Here is a 19830-nt window from a genome sequence, read left to right as displayed (position 1 = left end):
TCTCGATATAACCACAAAAACAGTGATCACTGTTTACTTTGTATTAATGATAAAAGTTGTAGTGAGTATACAAATAAACAAACGAAGTGAGTGGTATATATATGATATAGTATTTCTTATCTGACCTTCAAGGTCATCAATATCATGGACATATAATGGATGATCCGTTGGCGTCAGTGTCGTCGTCATGTATGACACTTAAAAATATTGACTAAACTTTCTACAAACAACAGGCCGACTGAACAAAATCAGAGTTCAATATTGACGCCAAGCGTCCATCTAAATCTAAAACACATGAAGAGTTAAACTGTAAGGCTGGAGTTGAATTTGAGTATGAATTCGTCGCTTAAGCTCGATTTCGACCTGAATCAGAAATTGAAGCCGGTCATAAATATGTATTTTTTTGGCTTTTTTTTTTTTTTTTTTGAAAATTAATATGGAATTCAAATAACATTGAAACAAGCCTTAGAAGTATCACTAACACATTTACGTTTTGTGAAAGGTCCATTTTGTACTCGACTGAAAATTCGATATGGCCGCAGATTATCATCTTGCTTTCTGTACTGTAGATGTTCACACAAAGACTCGTTGCAATATTTCTAAGAAATGGGAAGCGACCAAAAGCTTCACAATTCAAAATCAGTCACTTAATTACTGTTATACGTTTTGTTTGTAGGACTTCATTTTCATGAAATAAACGTAAGGACGATATTTAAAGATTGACAATGAAAAATCATTTTAAAGGATATTTATTCATAAATGTACCTGGTCAGAGGGGACGAAGCACATCGTGTGATAAATACCGAGATTTTTATTTTATTATTTTTTTTTCTCCCTTTTTTATATTTTCAATTTTCATGAAATAAATATTTGAACGATATTCAAATATTCTAATTGTAGACAAAAATGCATATATGCATATAAGGGGAGCTTATCAAGATGGCAGAGATGAAACACACTGTATGATAGGAACTGATATGTTGACCAAAGTCTTTTATTCTTTGTGGGGTTTTATGCAGTTTTCTGAAATCCGTGGCTCGTAACAGAAGTATTACTAATCAGCGAGTTCCGAAAATGCATTCCAATGGCACTTTTCTTACCAAATATCCCATTTATACGTGACTTTAATGTATTTACACTCTTATTTGTTCATTTTATGGATTGTTAGTAACAGACAACCTTACTGTATTAACAGTATAAAACATTGAAAAGAAACAATTAACCGTCACATCAGTTTTGTACATCTTCGCCAACTTCAATACCGGCCGATGAGGACAGTCTCAAATTCTTTGCTCGACGAAACCCACTGTGTAAGCGGTTTTCTGACCGATTCGATGGCGTTACTCTAGAGCGTGTCCTTGAGTACGTGCTCTTTGTGACAACAATATAATGTAGAATGTTGGCTTAACGGCGTGGGAATAGAAAACAGAACTTTTAGTTTGATATCTTGCTATTACATTACAATAAAAAAAAAAGACAGGACAAAACCACAGTGGTAGCTACAAGTCATCATGTAAAAACGTTATCATGCTGGAAGGATGAAATAGAACTAATGGGCTTTCAGAAGTTACCCTTCCAATACTTGATCTACCTACATAATATCTATAATGAACGGTGTTAAGAGAGAGAGAGAGAGAGAGAGAGAGAGAGAGAGGGGGGGGAGAGTAAGTGTTTCCGTCCGTATCCTAGTTTAACTATTAGTGCTCAAGTGTGTCCACTCCATAACTAGATTATGTTCCCTTACCTAGTTGTTCGTGTCCCCTCCGTTGAAAAATTACAAACTGTATTGACAATGGTAATACAACACAATCCTCCTCGGTTCACACAAATCTTCGTATTAGTATAGTAGAACTAGTTGTATAAATGTTATTATAGAGTATAAAATGGTGAAAATAAACACTGAAACATATATACACATGTACTGCGCATTAATTAATCTTTGGCGAGGTCATCTGTGGGTTGTCTGATTACTATTGATAAGAATGAATATTTTGTGAACAAGTTCATATTCAAAATCATTCACTAGATATATTTAGACTGAATTTGAATATGTCTAAGTAGCATACCCCGCAGTTCACATCCAGAATTTCAAAGAAACGGTAGAAACATTTGGATAAAAGTGGACAGACTCACGTATTTAATAGGACGACTTAATTAGTACATGTAAACTGAGGAGTTTTATATGTAAGCCACATTTCTTTTGCAATATATCAGAAATGAGAAACATTCATTTTTGCTTTGGGAAAATTGTGAAGTAACTTAACTGTGAAAATTGAGACATGATGTATGAGCTTCTATCACATACTACAAACACGAAGTAACAAAGTCACCCTGCTCTACTTCAGCAACCTAAAAACCCCGCGAAACATCAGGTGCCAAAAGTAACGGAACTCTTCAGTACCCATTGACAGTCATCAGGCGGATTGAATGGCGTCTACTACTCTAGAGGTTGATGAAGTGGAAAACTTTGCGAGATCTACACCTTCCGTAACAGTTTACGCAGAGACAAATGGACAATACAGCAGTGTTCCAACCGAAGATGACAAGAAAGTGAAGGTAAGTTCTTATGAATCTCTCTGTCAGTTTTACAGGTGGTTTGTCTAATCTAATAAACAATCTCATCTACAGTACATTGTACTGTTCGGTACTGTGAGCCTTCACTTCTGGCAGTGACGTTATCTTTTATCACTACTGTATTGGTAATTGTAAGGTGGGACCATTTAAATAAAGGGTATACCTTTATCTACAAAATGTTTTAAAATGTGTATAATACCAAACATCTCTCGTATCGGTAAGTGTGTCGATGATAATATCGCGTCGTCGTAACGGGCCACACTCCAAGAGACTGATGATGAAGTGACAGATGAAAATCAAGTAAACAAAGGGGAACAACCCTTACTGACTTGTACAGTTTTCCAAATTTTGTTGTACAAGACGTGAGAAGATAAGAAAAAGCAGGAAATTGGAATAGGATATTTGCTTTTATCTTTACTGCAAATGTAATATACAAGGTAGGCTGTTAGGAGCAGAGATCTAATTTACTTCAGTATAGTATGTAGTTAGCAACCTGTGCATTGAGATGGTGTTATTTGTAAAGAACTTCTAACAGTGTTGCTCTTTATTGATATTAGTTCAAATTCATGATAAAGATAGATGCTATCTTACTGTAAAATACTTAAACAATTTCATTTTGTACAGTAGTGTGCTTGTGTGAATTGTTTGAATCTATTTATGTTTAAACTAAAATTTTTAACTCTGTTTAGTCGCTATTGTCGGAAATCGGTTTTGACTTTTAACTACACCAACAGTGTCAGTTGTTGATAAGTTATTTTACAGGGTCTGATGTCATTTTAACCTGATGTTAGAACTTATGATTGTGTGTGAGGTGAACAGATAGTAATGATTTAATCTCAGAACTTCATATTTAATGCTTTCTGTGTAAGAATGCATTACGATTCAGTCAATCCCAATTATTTTCTCTCTTGTAGTATTATATCACATATATTTTTTTTCTTATAAAAAGGCAGTTTCTCATATTAAATACATTTCCTCTTTAAGTTTGTGATAATTACTAATACACAGACTTAAGAAGGACACGTACAATCTTTTACTAGGTTTAGTCTTCACCAACTAGTTGATAGATTGCTTCACTTTCCATACAAAAAAGAAAGTAGAACCAAAGTCTGTTCCAAGTTAGTTGGTTGATAAGATGGGGGCTGTGCATTTGGTATAGATACCAAAAAATATGGAGGAGATGAAATGAAATATCAAAATAAATCCAAAGAAGTTTCAATCACAACACACACACCATGCATCACAAGTGAGTGGGTTATATTGGCAGACTAGTTTAGCCTCTGATGGGAGGCTTCATCAGGTTCAAATACATGACTTTTACTCCTGAAGTACTAAATTGGAGTTCATATTATATGATGTCGTCATACAGGTACATCATGCCTTTAAAAGTTCATTGTTTTTTAGATAAAAAATTCCATGCATTATACATTTCTATCCTAAGAAATTGGGATATGGCATCCATGTTCAACAATATGCTACAGTTTTGCAAATTCTACAAATTATCAAGTTAAATGCAGTGGTCTAGATACATGAAATAATCATGAAGATTGGAATACATGAATGCAGTCTGAATACTCAAAATTGTCACCGTGATTGCAATACATAAATGCAGTGGTCTGCATTATCGAAATGACTGCCAAGTTTGGAATACATGAATGCAGTTGTTTGGATACTCGAAATTATCACCAAGGTTGGAAAACATGAATGCAGTAGTCTAGATATTAGAAATTATCATCTTGGATTGGAATACATGTATAACTCAGTACCATGAGTTTTTACCACCAGATGGTACACATGCCTTGCACACTTATGTTAGTGTTTTTCATTTGTATGCCCTTCAAAATTGTTCTCTGAGTGAGAACTTTTTTGTGTTATATCAAATTTGTTCAAAGTTGTACCAAGAATTCTTGTCATCATGATAGTATTCTAACATCGCCTGACTTATAACAGATATAGTAACTGGCTTTCAAATATAATTTGTCAACATTACTGTCAATGAATTTAAAATTGATTTAAAGGAAGTGGCATAACCCATGAATAAAGAATTTGATTTCAACTGAAATTTATGTCTACCTAAAAGATACATTTTGATCCTGTCTATGTTAATTACTTTAATATAGTTGATTCTACAACAGATCACTCTGATACACAACTGCTTAATTTCATTCAACTCTTATGCTTGTCTTAGTTAATTAATTCTATGCTTTGTATTCAGATATCAATTAGCTTTGTGTTTAGAAGATTCTTAATTTTAGGCAGTTTTTCCTGTAGATGAAAAGTACTAGAAATAACTTAATGAAAGAGACATTAAAGTATTAAAAAATGTATAACTATGGTCCTCAACAGTAGTCAGATTGTATTTATTGCAGTATCCAGCAGTATATAAATTTTGTCTTTTTTTGTTAGAATGAAATCAGTTGATATAGCTAATAGAATGAGGATATATTGTAAACAAACATTTTTTTAATCTAAAATTTGCATTATGTAATTATCCTTTATACTCACTGTTTGAAAATAATCAGCTATCAAGGAACTGTTATCTGTGAAATATTTCCTGCTTTTCTTACTTTCAATAGACGTGATATTGATTTTGGGTTTCCTATTTCCAGAGTTGATATTATAGGTTTAAATGATTGCAAATGTATCATCTCACCTTCACACAGCATCTTATAACATATACAGATCGGTTTATAGGCTTAAAAATCCTGTCAAACATTTCTAGAATAATCTCTTAATTCATCAAATACTGACAGCAACAGGAAATAGACCAAAGTTTTAGATCTATACAATCAGTGCTAAAAAGTGTTTGCCGTTTCTATTTCGGCTTGATTTGTATAAATAATGGATTAAGTCTATCCTGGTTTTTGCCACTGCTGCTGAAATCTCCAATGAGTACTTTAACACTTCCTTCGGTAGATCTACAGATAAACAATGATTGTGGCTAATGCCGACCTCTTCATTGCATTTTTTTTTATCTGTCTCTTCAAATAAGTAATACTTTCACACAGTGGCTGTACTGTGTTATAAAAATACACATTCAAAACATCAAAACAGTTTCAGTGAAAGCTGTACAGGAAGTTACCCAGAGGAATATGTTAACCTTGACTGTGTATCACATATTGACCTACATTAAAGGTAACATTGGGACTTATTATTGTATAGCTTACCTCAACCCTGAAAGTCTTATTAAGAAATCCTCTTGCTTGATGCACGTTCCAATAAAAGTTTTAACATGAAGCTTGTTATACAGGAAACAATAAGCTTGGATTGTGACTAAGTACTTAAGTTTGCTATAAAAATTTGTGGGGGTCTGGTATCCCTTAAATTTTTTCAAATGAAAGACATAAAGATGCTGCCATCCCTCTAAAAAAGGATAGTACAAATAGTGTGCTCTACTTCACCCAAACATTGCTGTATTTATATATCATGCAGTTTACCAATATTTTTCTTACCTGATCAACACCATCAGATTTAGTGTGAAGTACACTATTACTTGGTGAAAGGGATTCAGTGGAATTTATTCCAATATGTGACCTCTGATTCTTTCAGAAAGATGGGTATGGTATCCTCAGTATACAACATATGTAGTCAATATGCAAATGAAAGTTGAACAAAACTTGACACAACATGAACACTCGTGTATATGATAAATAACACATTTTGGAGACTTTCATACATGTAGCAATGAAATGCAATGTTTTATAAATTACTTCCTGTTATGGACTTAAATTATAAAAATGAATATTTTCATTATCTTAACTGGTGCTCTTGTTAGAAATTTTTGGCATATTTTTATATGCTACTGTACTTACCTTTTCACTTAACTCTTCTACACATGCTAGGGAAAAAATTAAAAAATCTCCATAAATCATTTAAAGAGATGCACTTGCGGATTTATCACACAGTGAAAACATATCCTTTTTATCTGAGAAAAACAAATTATTTTATAAATCTTATAAAAAATACATGTGTACAGTATATATAATTCTAACTTAATTGGTTTTTCAATGGTGGATAAAATATGTCAATGTTAATAGTTGTAGACATCAAAAGTGGTAGAGATATGATTTTGTTAAAAGTGAAATTTATCATGGTGTATGTAATAATAAGAGTTGTTCAGCAAAGGCCAGAGATAATGTATATATATTGTGAAAAGTTTTCATATATATTGATTAAACTTGGTTGGCCTTAGCTGCTTTACCAGACACCCAATTCTCAGGTCATACTTTTATACTCAAATTCTTTATTTCGGTTGACAGAAAAATACCGAAAACTTCACTCAGCAAAAATGTAGTAAATGTGTTTTCATGAAGATAAAAATCATATCATGCATGCATTGAAATGTGGAGATTTCTCATGAGACACCGTTCCTATAAAGTAGGGGTTTAGTTTGGTGAATATCATGTAGAATTGTTTGAGTATTTCTACATGTACATGTATTGATTTTTGATAGACGCTATGAGTGAAAGGTAAAAGAATTACGTATGAATTGCTCATTACTTTCGAAATAAATAGAGTTGACCTGCTGGGTTTGCTATCTGATTGTAATTTCTGCTGGGTGTAAGATTAAGTAAATAATTCATAGAGTATTTTTTCACCCCAGTCAAGCTTGTTGCACCATTAAGTAAGCCAAAGCTAGTTTTATGCTTACCATCAGTCTTTCTTGAGGCTGTCGGTGTTGAGATGGAGTATGGAGAGGGGACTAAGTGCTGCCTATGCCAGGGGAAAGCTGCAAGAGGTGTCGCCCCAAATCCTTAGCATGTGCTGCTATTCCACTAGATGCTACCAGAGTACACATCATGGACATATTACTTTGTGAGGTAATTCCAGGCAGTTTGGCGGCATCTTACTGATCAATACTAAAGTGTGCACTTGATGGAACGTGAAAAGTTTGTAAATGACTTTAAATAGAGGGTTTGTAATAGGGCTTAGTTTTGGGCATTCTTTGTATGAAAGAATGCTGGAGTTGTGTGCCTAGTGTGTTCGGATTTAGAGAATACCCCCATGTTGGGCTTGGTGTACACTACACCCTCCAACCTTCTGGCTCAAGCTTCTTTTAATATCCATGGGAGAAATGAGATTATTAAATGGCTAGATGAAGATTTAGTATTGAAAGCAGACGTTTCCATGCCTGAGGAAATTCCCTTGGTGAGTCCAATCTTTACACTTCAGGCCTCTTTGTACACAGATACCTATGAAGAGTGTTCGCTATTTTTTTGTTAAAATTCCAAGATGAAAATGTTGGAATATATTTCCTAGCAAATTAGAGTTTGTACACTCAAGCTTTATTTATAGTGAGAACATAATGACATTGAAAAGTTGGAGTGCCATAGTATCCAAAAGATAAACAGCATCTGATTCAAGCATGTATTGCATCTAACTCTCAACTATGGTGCTGTTTGATACATCAATAAAAATTTGTATGTATCCTGTTTCATATTCAATATTCTTTAAACAGTTGTTGTAATTCAAACCCTTTTATTAATATAATTTCAGTATTTAATATTACACAGCATTAGCATCAAAAAGCACAATAATTTTTAGAATGTTGACATGTTGACAACTCTCTCTTATAATATCAGAACTGGAACTTTGATTTTATAGATTCCAAATGATAAATAGCTTGACTAGAAGCAGCAATTGTTGCAGATTTACAGGTATTTATATCTTGTGTTATGGGAAGCTGAGCAATTGACCAGTCTGTGCTGACATTGTTTTGTCTTGGGGCATTACCCTAATTGCTGTCGATGGCATGTTACAGTCCTCCTGTATGTTGTTCAGTAAGATAGCCACCAGGTATTACAAGGTTAGCCTGTCTCAAAATGACACTGTCTGATGACAGGGTGATAAAACAAGCAAACTGACACACTAGCTAACATCAGTTAACATGTAATTTTGTATAATGGTTGTAGAGATTAAGATCAGGGTTGGCTTGATGTAATTTTAGATTGTTGTATATCTGTAGGGTAAATATACTGCTTACATGTGGTTTTAGACTTCTAAATATTCTTTAGAAAATATTTAATGCCTTACAACAAAGTGTGACACTAACTTTCAACTCAAGCAAAATGCTTCTGCTATAGCAAGTATGTACTTTATGGTAAACCATCAACTGTTATATCCTAATCTATGTCCTTGGAATTTGCAATGAATTTATATAAAAATAGATGAAAGACATGATATTTCATTGTTATATAGCAAAGTAATTAGAGGCACAAGATGTTGAACACACCTTTAATCTGGTTTACAATAAAGTAATGGAATAATCTGACAGGTCCCCTGGGCTTTAACTACAAATATGACAAATTGTGTTGTGTTGAAAAGCTCCAGCAGTTTACAGACAGACAACATCATAGTCAAGTTAACCATGTCAAAAGTGATTTTTATTTAATGTTTGTTTAACGCTGTGAAGGTCATTTATATGTCACAAAACATTCAGCACTTTACAAAATAAGTGACAGGTACCTACACTTCTATTATGCTTACCATATAATGATACTATTATCAGTTATATGTTTACCTGTATTCAATCTTTAGAGTGAAAATGTGTTTGAAGTACATATAAATTATAACCATGAAACAGAAGCTATATATGTATATACAGTGCAAAGGATCATCAAGGCACATGTACCATTGATCTGTATGGTCAATCATTGTATTGATAGGTTTGGTGAAGCCTTTATGTTATCAAGTATGTTTAATTCAAGGAGAGTTTCCCTGATGGTTGAGTAGCTAATTTGGTTAGAGTTGTCCAATACTGTTCATTAAAGTCTTCTTGTAACATGGTTTGACTACAGATAGTATATGTATATGTATGTCTTTAGGGTCTAGAGTTTTTAGGTGGGAGGAGTATAGTAACTAGGGTCAATGGTCTGTAACCAGGTAGATTAGTTTAAGAAAGCCAATCTAGAAATCAAGATTTAAATCCCAGTGTATTACTAGTAGGTTTTGGCATTTCTTTTGTTCCATTTGACAGTTGTTTGCTTGTCATTTGTTATATACAAATAACATGTGTTTTAGAGAAGAAAATTTTATTCGTAATGAAAGTATTTCATTAATTTTTGGTCACCCTGGTAAGATACAACTGTACGAGCTATTTCTTACTAACTCTATAAGAGAGAATTTCTATTAAGCTCACAGGGTAGAACATAATGTAGTAAGATATCCGTAGCTCAATCCCTAGCAGAAGCCATGAAGATAATGACCTGTACAATGGTGCCTATGTAAGGACCAAGGAGATACTGATGGAGATGTCCTAAAGTTAAAGACTTACTCCAGAAAGCACTGCTGTTACCCCAGGAAACCTGGCTGTTCTTTCTTTGAGGAGATACAAGTGTAGACTTCGTACAGCCTCTGGTTTGAAGAATTTCACTTCAGCATAACCAGTACAGCATACACTTAGGTCCTAGTTTGTTGGAAGTCATAGATTTGATCTGTAGCAGGGGAATGGAAAAAGTAATGACCTGTCTAACACTTTCATTTCATCATACAATTTTGCCACTTCACTGTATGTGTCACTGTCTTCTTTACTTCATTGCATCTCTTTCAAAGCAAAAAGAAATTGTATGTTTGTAGGTATGTGTTGTTATCTGTTTATAAATCATTAACAGTTTGAAGATGTTGTGCTAGCTTGTCATCAGCAACTCATTTGGTGTGCATAACCTGCACTCCAGACTTTGAATTAAGTTCACTAACAAGGTTATGTCAGCTTATAAAGCTTGATTAGGGATATTTAAATACATTCCATCAACTGTAAACAAGATGTCTTCTCATTTAACAGATTGAAAGAGAACATTATTCAATACTGAAAGAAAACATTGTTTAGTACCGAAAGAAAACATTGTTCAATACTGGAAGAAAACATTGTTTTGTACAAAAAGAAAACATTGTTCAATACTTGAAGAAAACATTGTTCACACCTGAAAAAGAACATTGTTCACTACTGGAAGAAAACATTTTTCACTCCAAAAAAAGAACATTGTTCAGTGCTGAAAGAAATCATTGTTCATTCCTGAAAGAGAACATTGTCTAATAATGGAAGAAATATTGTTAACTTCTGAAAGAGAACATCATTCAATACCAAAAGAAAGCATTGTTTAATACCAAAAGAAAACATTGTTCAATACTGGAAGAAAACATTGTTCACACCTGAAAGAGAACATTGTTCAATACTGAAAGAGAGCATCGTTCACTCCTGAAAGAGAACATTGTTCAGTGCTAAAAAAGAACATTGTTCAATACTGGAAGAAAACAATGTTTTGTACAAAAAGAAAGCATTGTTCAATACTGGAAGAAAACATTGTTCACACCTGAAAAAGAACATTGTTCAATACTGGAAGAAAACATTGTTCACTACTGGAAGAAAACATTTTTCACTCCTAAAAAAGAACATTGTTCAGTTTTAAAAGAAATCATTGTTCACTCCTGAAAGAGAACATTGTCTAATAATGGAAGAAATATTGTTAACTTCTGAAAGAGAACATCGTTCAATACCAAAAGAAAGCATTAATCAATACAAAAAGAAAACATTGTTCAATACTGGAAGAAAACATTGTTCACTCCTGAAAGAGAACATTGTTCAGTGCTGAAAGAGAGCATTGTTCAGTCCTGAAACATACAATTGCTCAACACTGAAAGAATATATTGTTCATCATTGAAAGAAAACATTGTTTAACATATACTTCTTTTAAGTTCCTATAATAATGCCAATTAATAATTTAATGATCACATCAAATTGCATTCTGACCAATGGTTTTAATTGACCATGACCTGTTTTGTTCATTGTCATCTTGCCTTGTTAATTTAGGATTGTTGCCAAATTACATTAGAAACATTTATTTTACATGAGGGAGATTACTTCTGGCCACGCTCTTCAGGGAGTTGTGATGATGTGTGATTACCAACTAATTACTCTATTGAATATACAACTTTTATGTACATGAAGGACAATATACTGAAAGTATTCCTATGTAAAACTGTCATATTCTTTGACACACTCTCATCAGAAACATATTTCAGGGAAGTAATGTAAATGTATTTATGAAAAGCAGTTGATCAATGTGTCTGTGGTGCTATCTAGAGATTATCATTAGGAATTTGTGAGCGAGTTGTCGATGTCTCTTAAGCGTCCCACAATACTGAATTATATATAGTCCAATGCTCTTTAGATATGCTAGAAAGCATTAAAAGGAATGAATGTTCAAATTCAAGGACATCTTATCCCAAGAGTATGTCTCTCAAGGTTGTTAACTTTTTCGCTTCTCAGGCGGTATGTTAATCATATTTATAACAAAATCTCTACCACTGCCTATGTCATGCACAGGTAATGCTTGCTGTAATAACAATAAAACACAACCTGAATGTCCCCTAAGTTAAATATCAATGTATTCAGGGTTATTGAGCAAACAATGTCCTCATTATCAGCAGTGACCACATAAAATTCCCTAAATCTAACTCATCATGTAAAATCCACTATATCCTACTCACCATGTAAAGCCAACCATATCCTACTCACTATGTAAAGTCCACCATATCCTACTCCTCATGTAAAGTCCACCATATCCTACTCACCATGTAAAATCCACTATATCCTACTCATCATGTAAAGTCCACCATATCCTACTCACCATGTAAAATCCACCATATCCTACTCACCATGTAAAATCCACTATATCCTACTCACCATGTAAAATCCACTATATCCTACTCACCATGTAATGTCCATCATATCCTACTCACCATGTAAAATCCACCATATACTACTCACCATGTAATGTCCACCATATCCTACTCCTCATGTAAAGTCCATCATATCCTTCTCCTCATGTAAAGTCCACCATATCCTACTCCTCATGTAAAGTCCACCATATCCTACTCCTCATGTAAAGTCCACCATATCCTACTCACCATGTAAAATCCACTATATCCTACTCTTCATGTAAAGTCCACCATATCCTACTCACCATGTAATGTCCACCATATCCTACTCCTCATGTAAAGTCCATCATATCCTTCTCCTCATGTAAAGTCCACCATATCCTACTCACCATGTAAAGTCCACCATATCCTACTCACCATGTAAAATCCACCATATCCTACTCACCATGTAAAATCCACCAAATACTACTCACCATGTAAAATCCACTATATCCTACTCATCATGTAAAGTCCACCATATCCTACTCCTCATGTAAAGTCCACCATATCCTACTCACCAAAAAATGACCACCATATCCTACTCCTCATGTAAAGTCCACCATATCCTACTCACCATGTAATGTCCACCATATCCTACTCCTCATGTAAAGTCCATCATATCCTTCTCCTCATGTAAAGTCCACCATATCCTACTCCTCATGTAAAGTCCACCATATCCTACTCACCATGTAATGTCCACCATATCCTACTCCTCATGTAAAGTCCATCATATCCTACTCCTCATGTAATGTCCATCATATCCTTCTCCTCATGTAAAGTTCACCATATCCTACTCCTCATGTAATGTCCATCATATCCTTCTCCTCATGTAATGTCCACCATATCCTACTCTTCATGTAAAGTCCACCATATCCTACTCACCATGTAAAGTTCACCTAATCCTACTCACCATGTAAAAACCACTATATCCTACTCACCATGTTAAGTCCACCATATCCTACTCACCATGTAATGTCCACCATATCCTACTCCTCATGTAATGTCCATCATATCCTTCTCCTCATGTAAAAAGCACTATATCCTACTCACCATGTTAAGTCCACCATATCCTACTCCTCATGTTAAGTCCACCATATCCTGCTCACCATGTAATGTCAACCATATCCTACTCACCATGTAAAGTCCACTATATCCTACTCACCATGTAAAGTTCACCATATTCTACTCACCATGTAAAGTCAACTATATCCTACTCACCATGTTAAGTCCACCATATCCTACTCCACAGTATAAATTCTGAAAGTATTGAATATCATCTGAAGTTTCAATATGTTTTCACCATGCTTCTCTAAACCAGATCAGTATTGTGATTCGATTACATTATGCCTTCCAGCTTGTTGAAATTTTTGACAATGTTTCTTACAGCATATTTCATGTGTTTCACCTGTGGTAATCCACTCAGAACACCTTCAGTAATGTCTGTCACAATCCATTTGTATAGAAGCAACCACAGAATAAGTTCTTGCCTAACATCTGCCAAGTAGGAGTAATAATGTGGTGTCTTCCATTTGATTTGTGAAGAAGTGATAAAAAGTGTGGTGTCTCACTTTCTATTGTCAAGAAACAAAATGTTGTTTTACATTCCATTGTCAAGGTGCAGTCATAGTCTTGTGTCTCAACTTCCATTGTCAAGAAACAAAATGTTGTCTCACCTTCCATTGTCAAGGTGCAGTCATTGTTATGTCTCACCCTCCATTGCCAAGGTGCTGTCCTAGTCTTGTGTCTCACCTTCCATTGACCAGAAAAAGTGTTGTGTCTTAAGTTCCATTGTCAAGGTGCATTTATAATGTTGTGTCTCAATTTTCATTATCAAGGTGCTGTCAAAGTGTTGTGTCTCAATTTTGATTGTCAAGAAACCATTCAAATGTGTCCTGCCTTTCGCTGTAATCGTGCAGTCATAGTGTTGTGTCTCACGTCATAGTGTAGTATCTCACCTTCCACTGACAAGAAAACAATAAAAATATTGTCTAACCTTCTATTGTCAAGGTGTAGTCATAGTTTTGTATCTCACTTACCATTGACCAGAAATAGTGTTGTGTCTCACCTACCACTGCAAAGAAAAATTAAAATGTTTATTTGACTTCCACTAACAAGGAGAAATGATATTGCAGTGTCTAACTTCAGTTTATTGGAGAAATTGTTACATTTCCATTAAGCTTGGTGTCTCCTTCTCTATTTTAAAGTGTGTCAATAATGTTTCATCTTTCATTTTGTGAATAGAATTTTGGCAATGGTGTATTGGTTAGTAACACTGGTGTCTTAACTAATGTATCCAAGACAGCACATTTACATGAATCAAGATCCATCACAAAGAATACTATATTGACATTTTCTTCTCTGGGAGGCAATTTTGTCATCAAATAGGTACTGTGTAGCATTTCTACTGAATTATAAATAAGAAAGCAGAGCTTTGTTTAAATGCTGAATGGCATTTGCAGTGAAACCACTTTACAATGATTTTCATAGACAGTGGTTTAGTGATGCACTTTTTAATTGATGGCTATGGATTTCATTTGCATGCATGCATTCTCAATTTAAGTGTCTAGTTAGCTCTACATGGTAGAGTTGACGTCATCTGATGGGTTTTGTATTGTTCCAATAAATTTTGATAGGATTAGCTGAGTGGAAGCACGAAGACTTGTAATTCAGTAGTAGAGTAGTATTTGGATTGTCTTCAGACAGTGTTTCATTGTAACTAGTGTGTTAATCCATAATGCAGCTGTGCTTGTGTGTCAGTGTGAGACCTACTTAACATTTTATCTGGCAATCCTAATGTAGCAGGATTATCAAGACAAGACACTACTTTGTTGAGTATCAGCTAGTGTTCTTTTCTGTTTCAAACCCTTGGGAAATCACTCCCTACCCAATAAGTTTTGTGGTAGAAATTGTACACAATCAATATGTGTTATACTCAATTACATCACAAAATAACCGGAAAATATTTAATCTAAACACACAAAAGATATCATAACTTTTGAGACATTCATCTGTATCACCTATAGTTAGGCCTGAAGCACCAAAGCTAGGCCTGAGTGTGTAATGCAGAGGTGTACACCTGTTATGTAATGCAGATGAATCGTGACACTGATGATATAGGCTAGGTCTGTGTGATATCTGGGGTGTAACACAAATCAACCATGACACAATTAATATTGGCTAAATCTGACCAGTGCATAAACCCAAACTCAAGTTCCACTGTTTCCACACACCTCAACCTTTTCTTTTGTAAGCTGAAGCTCAGACGCCTGAGTATCATTGATATATGGTAATAGGGAAGCTAGTGTACATCTGTTCACTCATGTTATTTAATCAAATTAATACTTATGTACACCTACACTGACACTCCCTCAACATCATCTTTACCTGTGCTGCTTCAGAGGAAACCATAAATTCTATAGATTAGTACTTTTATATACCCAAAGGAAGTGACCCTCTCCTTCATAAAAATATCTCCAATTATTATTACAATAGCCAGAATGTTTAGTGTCTGCTGTATAACATTTCTTGTCTCTGGGGTTTGTAGAATGTTATTAGATCCGTATACTGGAAACAGAACTATGTAGGAAAGGAAACATTAAATTTTGATAAGAAAGTTGTTATTTATATCAAACTGACAGAAAACTAGAAAAATGTATTATAAACAGTGAAAAGTATTACACTGAAGTATTATTTTTTAAATCTTACTGTATACAATACTGATATACCTAATAAGTAAAACTTCACACAACTAAATTACTTTCAAGTTTACTTTGGGTGATGAGTTTTTGATCTGAATACTTAACAAATTGAATACAGAAGATTTTGACTACTTTCTGTTTCATGTTTGATATATGAAAAAAAATAAGGTTAATCAGGCTAAACAGTATATAAATGTTTGTTTATTTTATCAATGATTAACAACTAATACAATAAATTCCTCCAACAGCTAGGTATTGATTCACATCTCTCAGGGGATGGAGATAGATAGACTGAGGTGTTTTTTGGAATTATAGTGTGAGATGTTGGGTGTATATCCTGGAGGATCTCAGTAACAGTATACAGCCAACGTCAGCTAAGGCAAATAATGAACGATGGTGGATGTAATTGAGGGTTTACCACCTATCATCAGTGTGTATAGCCCATCCACCCTGACACACAGCCAGTGTGCTAGAGGGCTTCGATGTTTTGTGACATAATGGATCAAACACTCATGAAGTGTTGGTGAGAATTCAGATAATCTGTTGTCGTTTCCAGTATAAACCTCCCAGAAAATCCCTTTGAAGAAGGGGACATAATCAGATATTATTCTTTGTCACCTGTTGTACTTATACCTGTCTGCAGTGAACTGCAAGCACATATGTCCATGCCATGTCTCACTGCCAGTCTGCCTAAATCCATGCTAACAAAAACGCCCCATCCTGATAAATCAGTGAAGAAAGCCTGATCACTCAATAACAAAGAAGATATTTTTTAATGCTCCCTCTAGTCATCAAAACAGAATTAACCTTTGTCTTATAATAGACTATAATTTTCTACTGAATGTCAACTTGAGGGAAATTTTATTTGGATAGAAGTGACTATATATATTATTTTACCATGTTGAGAAGCCCATGACTGGTACCGGTGACAGTCAAAATCATGTGACATAGTAATAATCTCTATTACAATGTAATCAGTGCTTTAAAAAATCTCAAATTTTTTTTCAGTGTAAACATGCACCACACAAACATAACTTCATGTCTAAATTTGAAAAAATATAATGTTTGAGTTATGTAGTGTCAAAGCCTACAAAAATGATGAATGAACATCTAAACAGCATATTAGGGGAAAAAATTTCATCTCTAAATGTATACCAGTTAGCAGATATGTTTCCATGACATTGAAGCTGACATATATTCCAGTACTCATTATATCTGCATGTGTAGAAGAGCCAAGATCTGAATGTTGGACATCTTAAATGTGATTTCTGATCATCCAGGCTAACATTTTTAACAAGCTTGGCCTTGAAATAGATCTCCGTTCGATGGTAGAATAATAATAATACTTAATCAGAAGCACATTTTGACATCAAGTGCAATGTTATTAAATGAGTATTAAGGATTTCTGATACACAGATAATGACCTTGAATATGATTTCTTGCGAGTATTTTGATTCATTTTATTAAATGAGATGTTTGTTACTGTTTAAGAAGTTTGTTGGAATCAAAATTATATTGTATTTCTGTCTGTATGTTTGTATTGTATTTGTAGACATTCATATCTAGAAAGTACAATGTACAGTGGTGCATTTCTTCTTAATGGATAGGTATAATTCAATAGTGTGGAACGATTCTTCTCAATGCAGTGGTAGATTTCTTCTCAACTACATCTGTAAATCCATGTATATTTTGTGCTGATAGAAGTGGTAATATTTTTCAAGGCATCTATACTTCCAGGTCATTGATGACATAGCTGGCTGACCACAACAACACTGCCTCTATGGTCAGATATCAATGACAAACCATAACTAAGTCTTCTTTGTCAAATCCCTAATTCAGATGCATATAACCCTGAGCTAAGTCAGCTACCCACAAGTCCGTAGCATATTCCCAAACAAAGGCCATTATTCCTGATTCTAAAACCAAGGGCTAAACCATCTCCTATCATGTAAAATATGAACTTCAAGTGCCTATAACCCCGGCTCCCTAATCCCAGTGAGTTCAGTTCACTACATTTGAAACCAGACCACTACCTCAAAACCAAGTCAGTTCAATCAACTATTTCTGAAATCAGACCACTACTCCCAAACTCAGTCACTTGAGTACAGTACCCCAGAAACCAGGTTACTATCCACAAACCCTGTCGGTTCAGTCAACTTGCACTAAAACCAGCCCACTAACTCCAAACCCAATTAGTCCAGTCAACTACCTCTGAAACCAGGCCACTACCTCTATACTAACATAGTCCAGTCAACTACCTCTGAAACCAGGCCACTACCTCTATACTAACATAGTCCAGCCCACAGTCTCTGTAACCAGGCCAGTTGAGGTAGCCTTCAAACAAAGTCAACTTACATCAGAAACATGTCTGGTATCCCCTATTCCTTTTTACTGAAGCACTGAGCTGTACCAAGTTTCCTGAAATCAATTCCTCTGGTCAGTTTTCTCTTTGTTCATTATGTAACAACTGATTGACTTACCTTATTTAATGTGAGATTATCCTCTTCTTTTAAATGTGTCTTAAAAGGGTGATAGAAAATATAAGCAAGCATCGAAAATAACCGAAGTCGAAATTGTTTTCAGACAGAATAAATTTGACCTTTTTCGGAACATACCAGGAATATTTATCTGCCTGTATGTCCAGACCTCTGTGATAGGGAAAGGGTGTTGACACAGGCATCAACACTGACAGAAAACAAGATATCAACAATCCTAATATGTTGTGGTGAAAAGTGAGATAATTTATCCAAAGTACTAGGTATACTACATTAACTAAAAGTATATACACAAGGTTTGTATGTAGCTGTTTTATTCTAACTTATCACACAGTAGCAGCCATATGTACTGGCCATTCTCCAAACATTTCTAATGGATATGATAAAAAGTACAATGACAAATCATTCTGAATAAAATGTTTAAATGTTGAACCTGCAGACATCTCATGCGGGAGGGATATGGCGAGTAATGTGGGGACCCCCGAACTGTACAAGTTCCAGTCATTCAACACTATAGTTAAGTATAATCTTTACAATGTTATGAATCCTATTGTAACTATACACTACCAGTGTAAGACGATTGTAATCATTCTTTTGGAACTTTTGGATCAACAGACTTTTAAATTCTGAAGGAATCTATTATAACTGCTTAGATTTACACAATATTGTACGTAAATAGAATTTGGACATTTAAAATACACAACAATTCTGAATTACTTAGATATGAATGAAACCTTCCCCTGTCTTTTGTGACTCACCGGTGTGTATTGGGTAAGCTGTTTGACAATCTAAAACCTGTCCAGAACGGTAACTTTTAATGACACAGTGCTAAATGTTTGGTGGGTTTTTGAAGCTTTGTTGTCCAGAGGGTTGTAATTAGTGTCAGTGTTTTGTCTGGAAGGATACAGGAGAAGGTCGACAGATCAAGCACATCATCTTTATAACCTCATCTCAACCTTCACCTATCTAAACACACAGAACCAGATGACAAAGTACAAATATAATGAGGTCTTGGACTTCTGGCACAAGGTACTGGTGTATGTGTGTGGGAGTGGGGTGCATACCTTTATAATATGTGACATACAATGGAAAGCCTTTAATTATAGCTTAAAAGTGTATGATACATGTAGCTTTGAAACATTCTTGGTGGCTACAGAAATCTTAATATCTACACAAGAATGATAAATGTCTTGTTTGAACAAGTCATATATCTGTAATATACTGAATTTATTATAAAATGTTGACATCAGTATTTCCAAACCAGAGTTTTTCTTAGTGAATGAAATATGAATCTTGGAAATTCTAATTGTAAGTAAACTTTTCATATTCATTGTCACTGCATTCTTTCTAATGGACACTACCAGACT

General features: G+C 34.5%; 1 protein-coding gene across 1 annotated transcript in view; it reads left to right on the top strand.

Annotated features, from left to right (window-relative positions):
* Positions 1 to 2427: 2427 nt before the first annotated feature.
* Positions 2428 to 19830, top strand: part of LOC132554898 (H(+)/Cl(-) exchange transporter 7-like) — a 76983-nt gene continuing 59580 nt past the window's right edge. Inside the window, exon 1 of the mRNA XM_060219229.1 lies at positions 2428 to 2556. Coding sequence (XP_060075212.1) covers positions 2428 to 2556 — 129 coding nt within the window. The remainder of the gene's footprint in view (positions 2557 to 19830) is intronic.

This window comes from Ylistrum balloti, unplaced genomic scaffold, assembly GCF_031769215.1.
Source record: "Ylistrum balloti isolate Yb309-2 unplaced genomic scaffold, AGI_CSIRO_Ybal_v1 Utg370450, whole genome shotgun sequence".
Classification (NCBI taxonomy): domain Eukaryota; kingdom Metazoa; phylum Mollusca; class Bivalvia; order Pectinida; family Pectinidae; genus Ylistrum; species Ylistrum balloti.
Note: the sequence above shows the minus strand (reverse complement) of the source record. Positions and strands in the feature narration are given on the sequence as shown.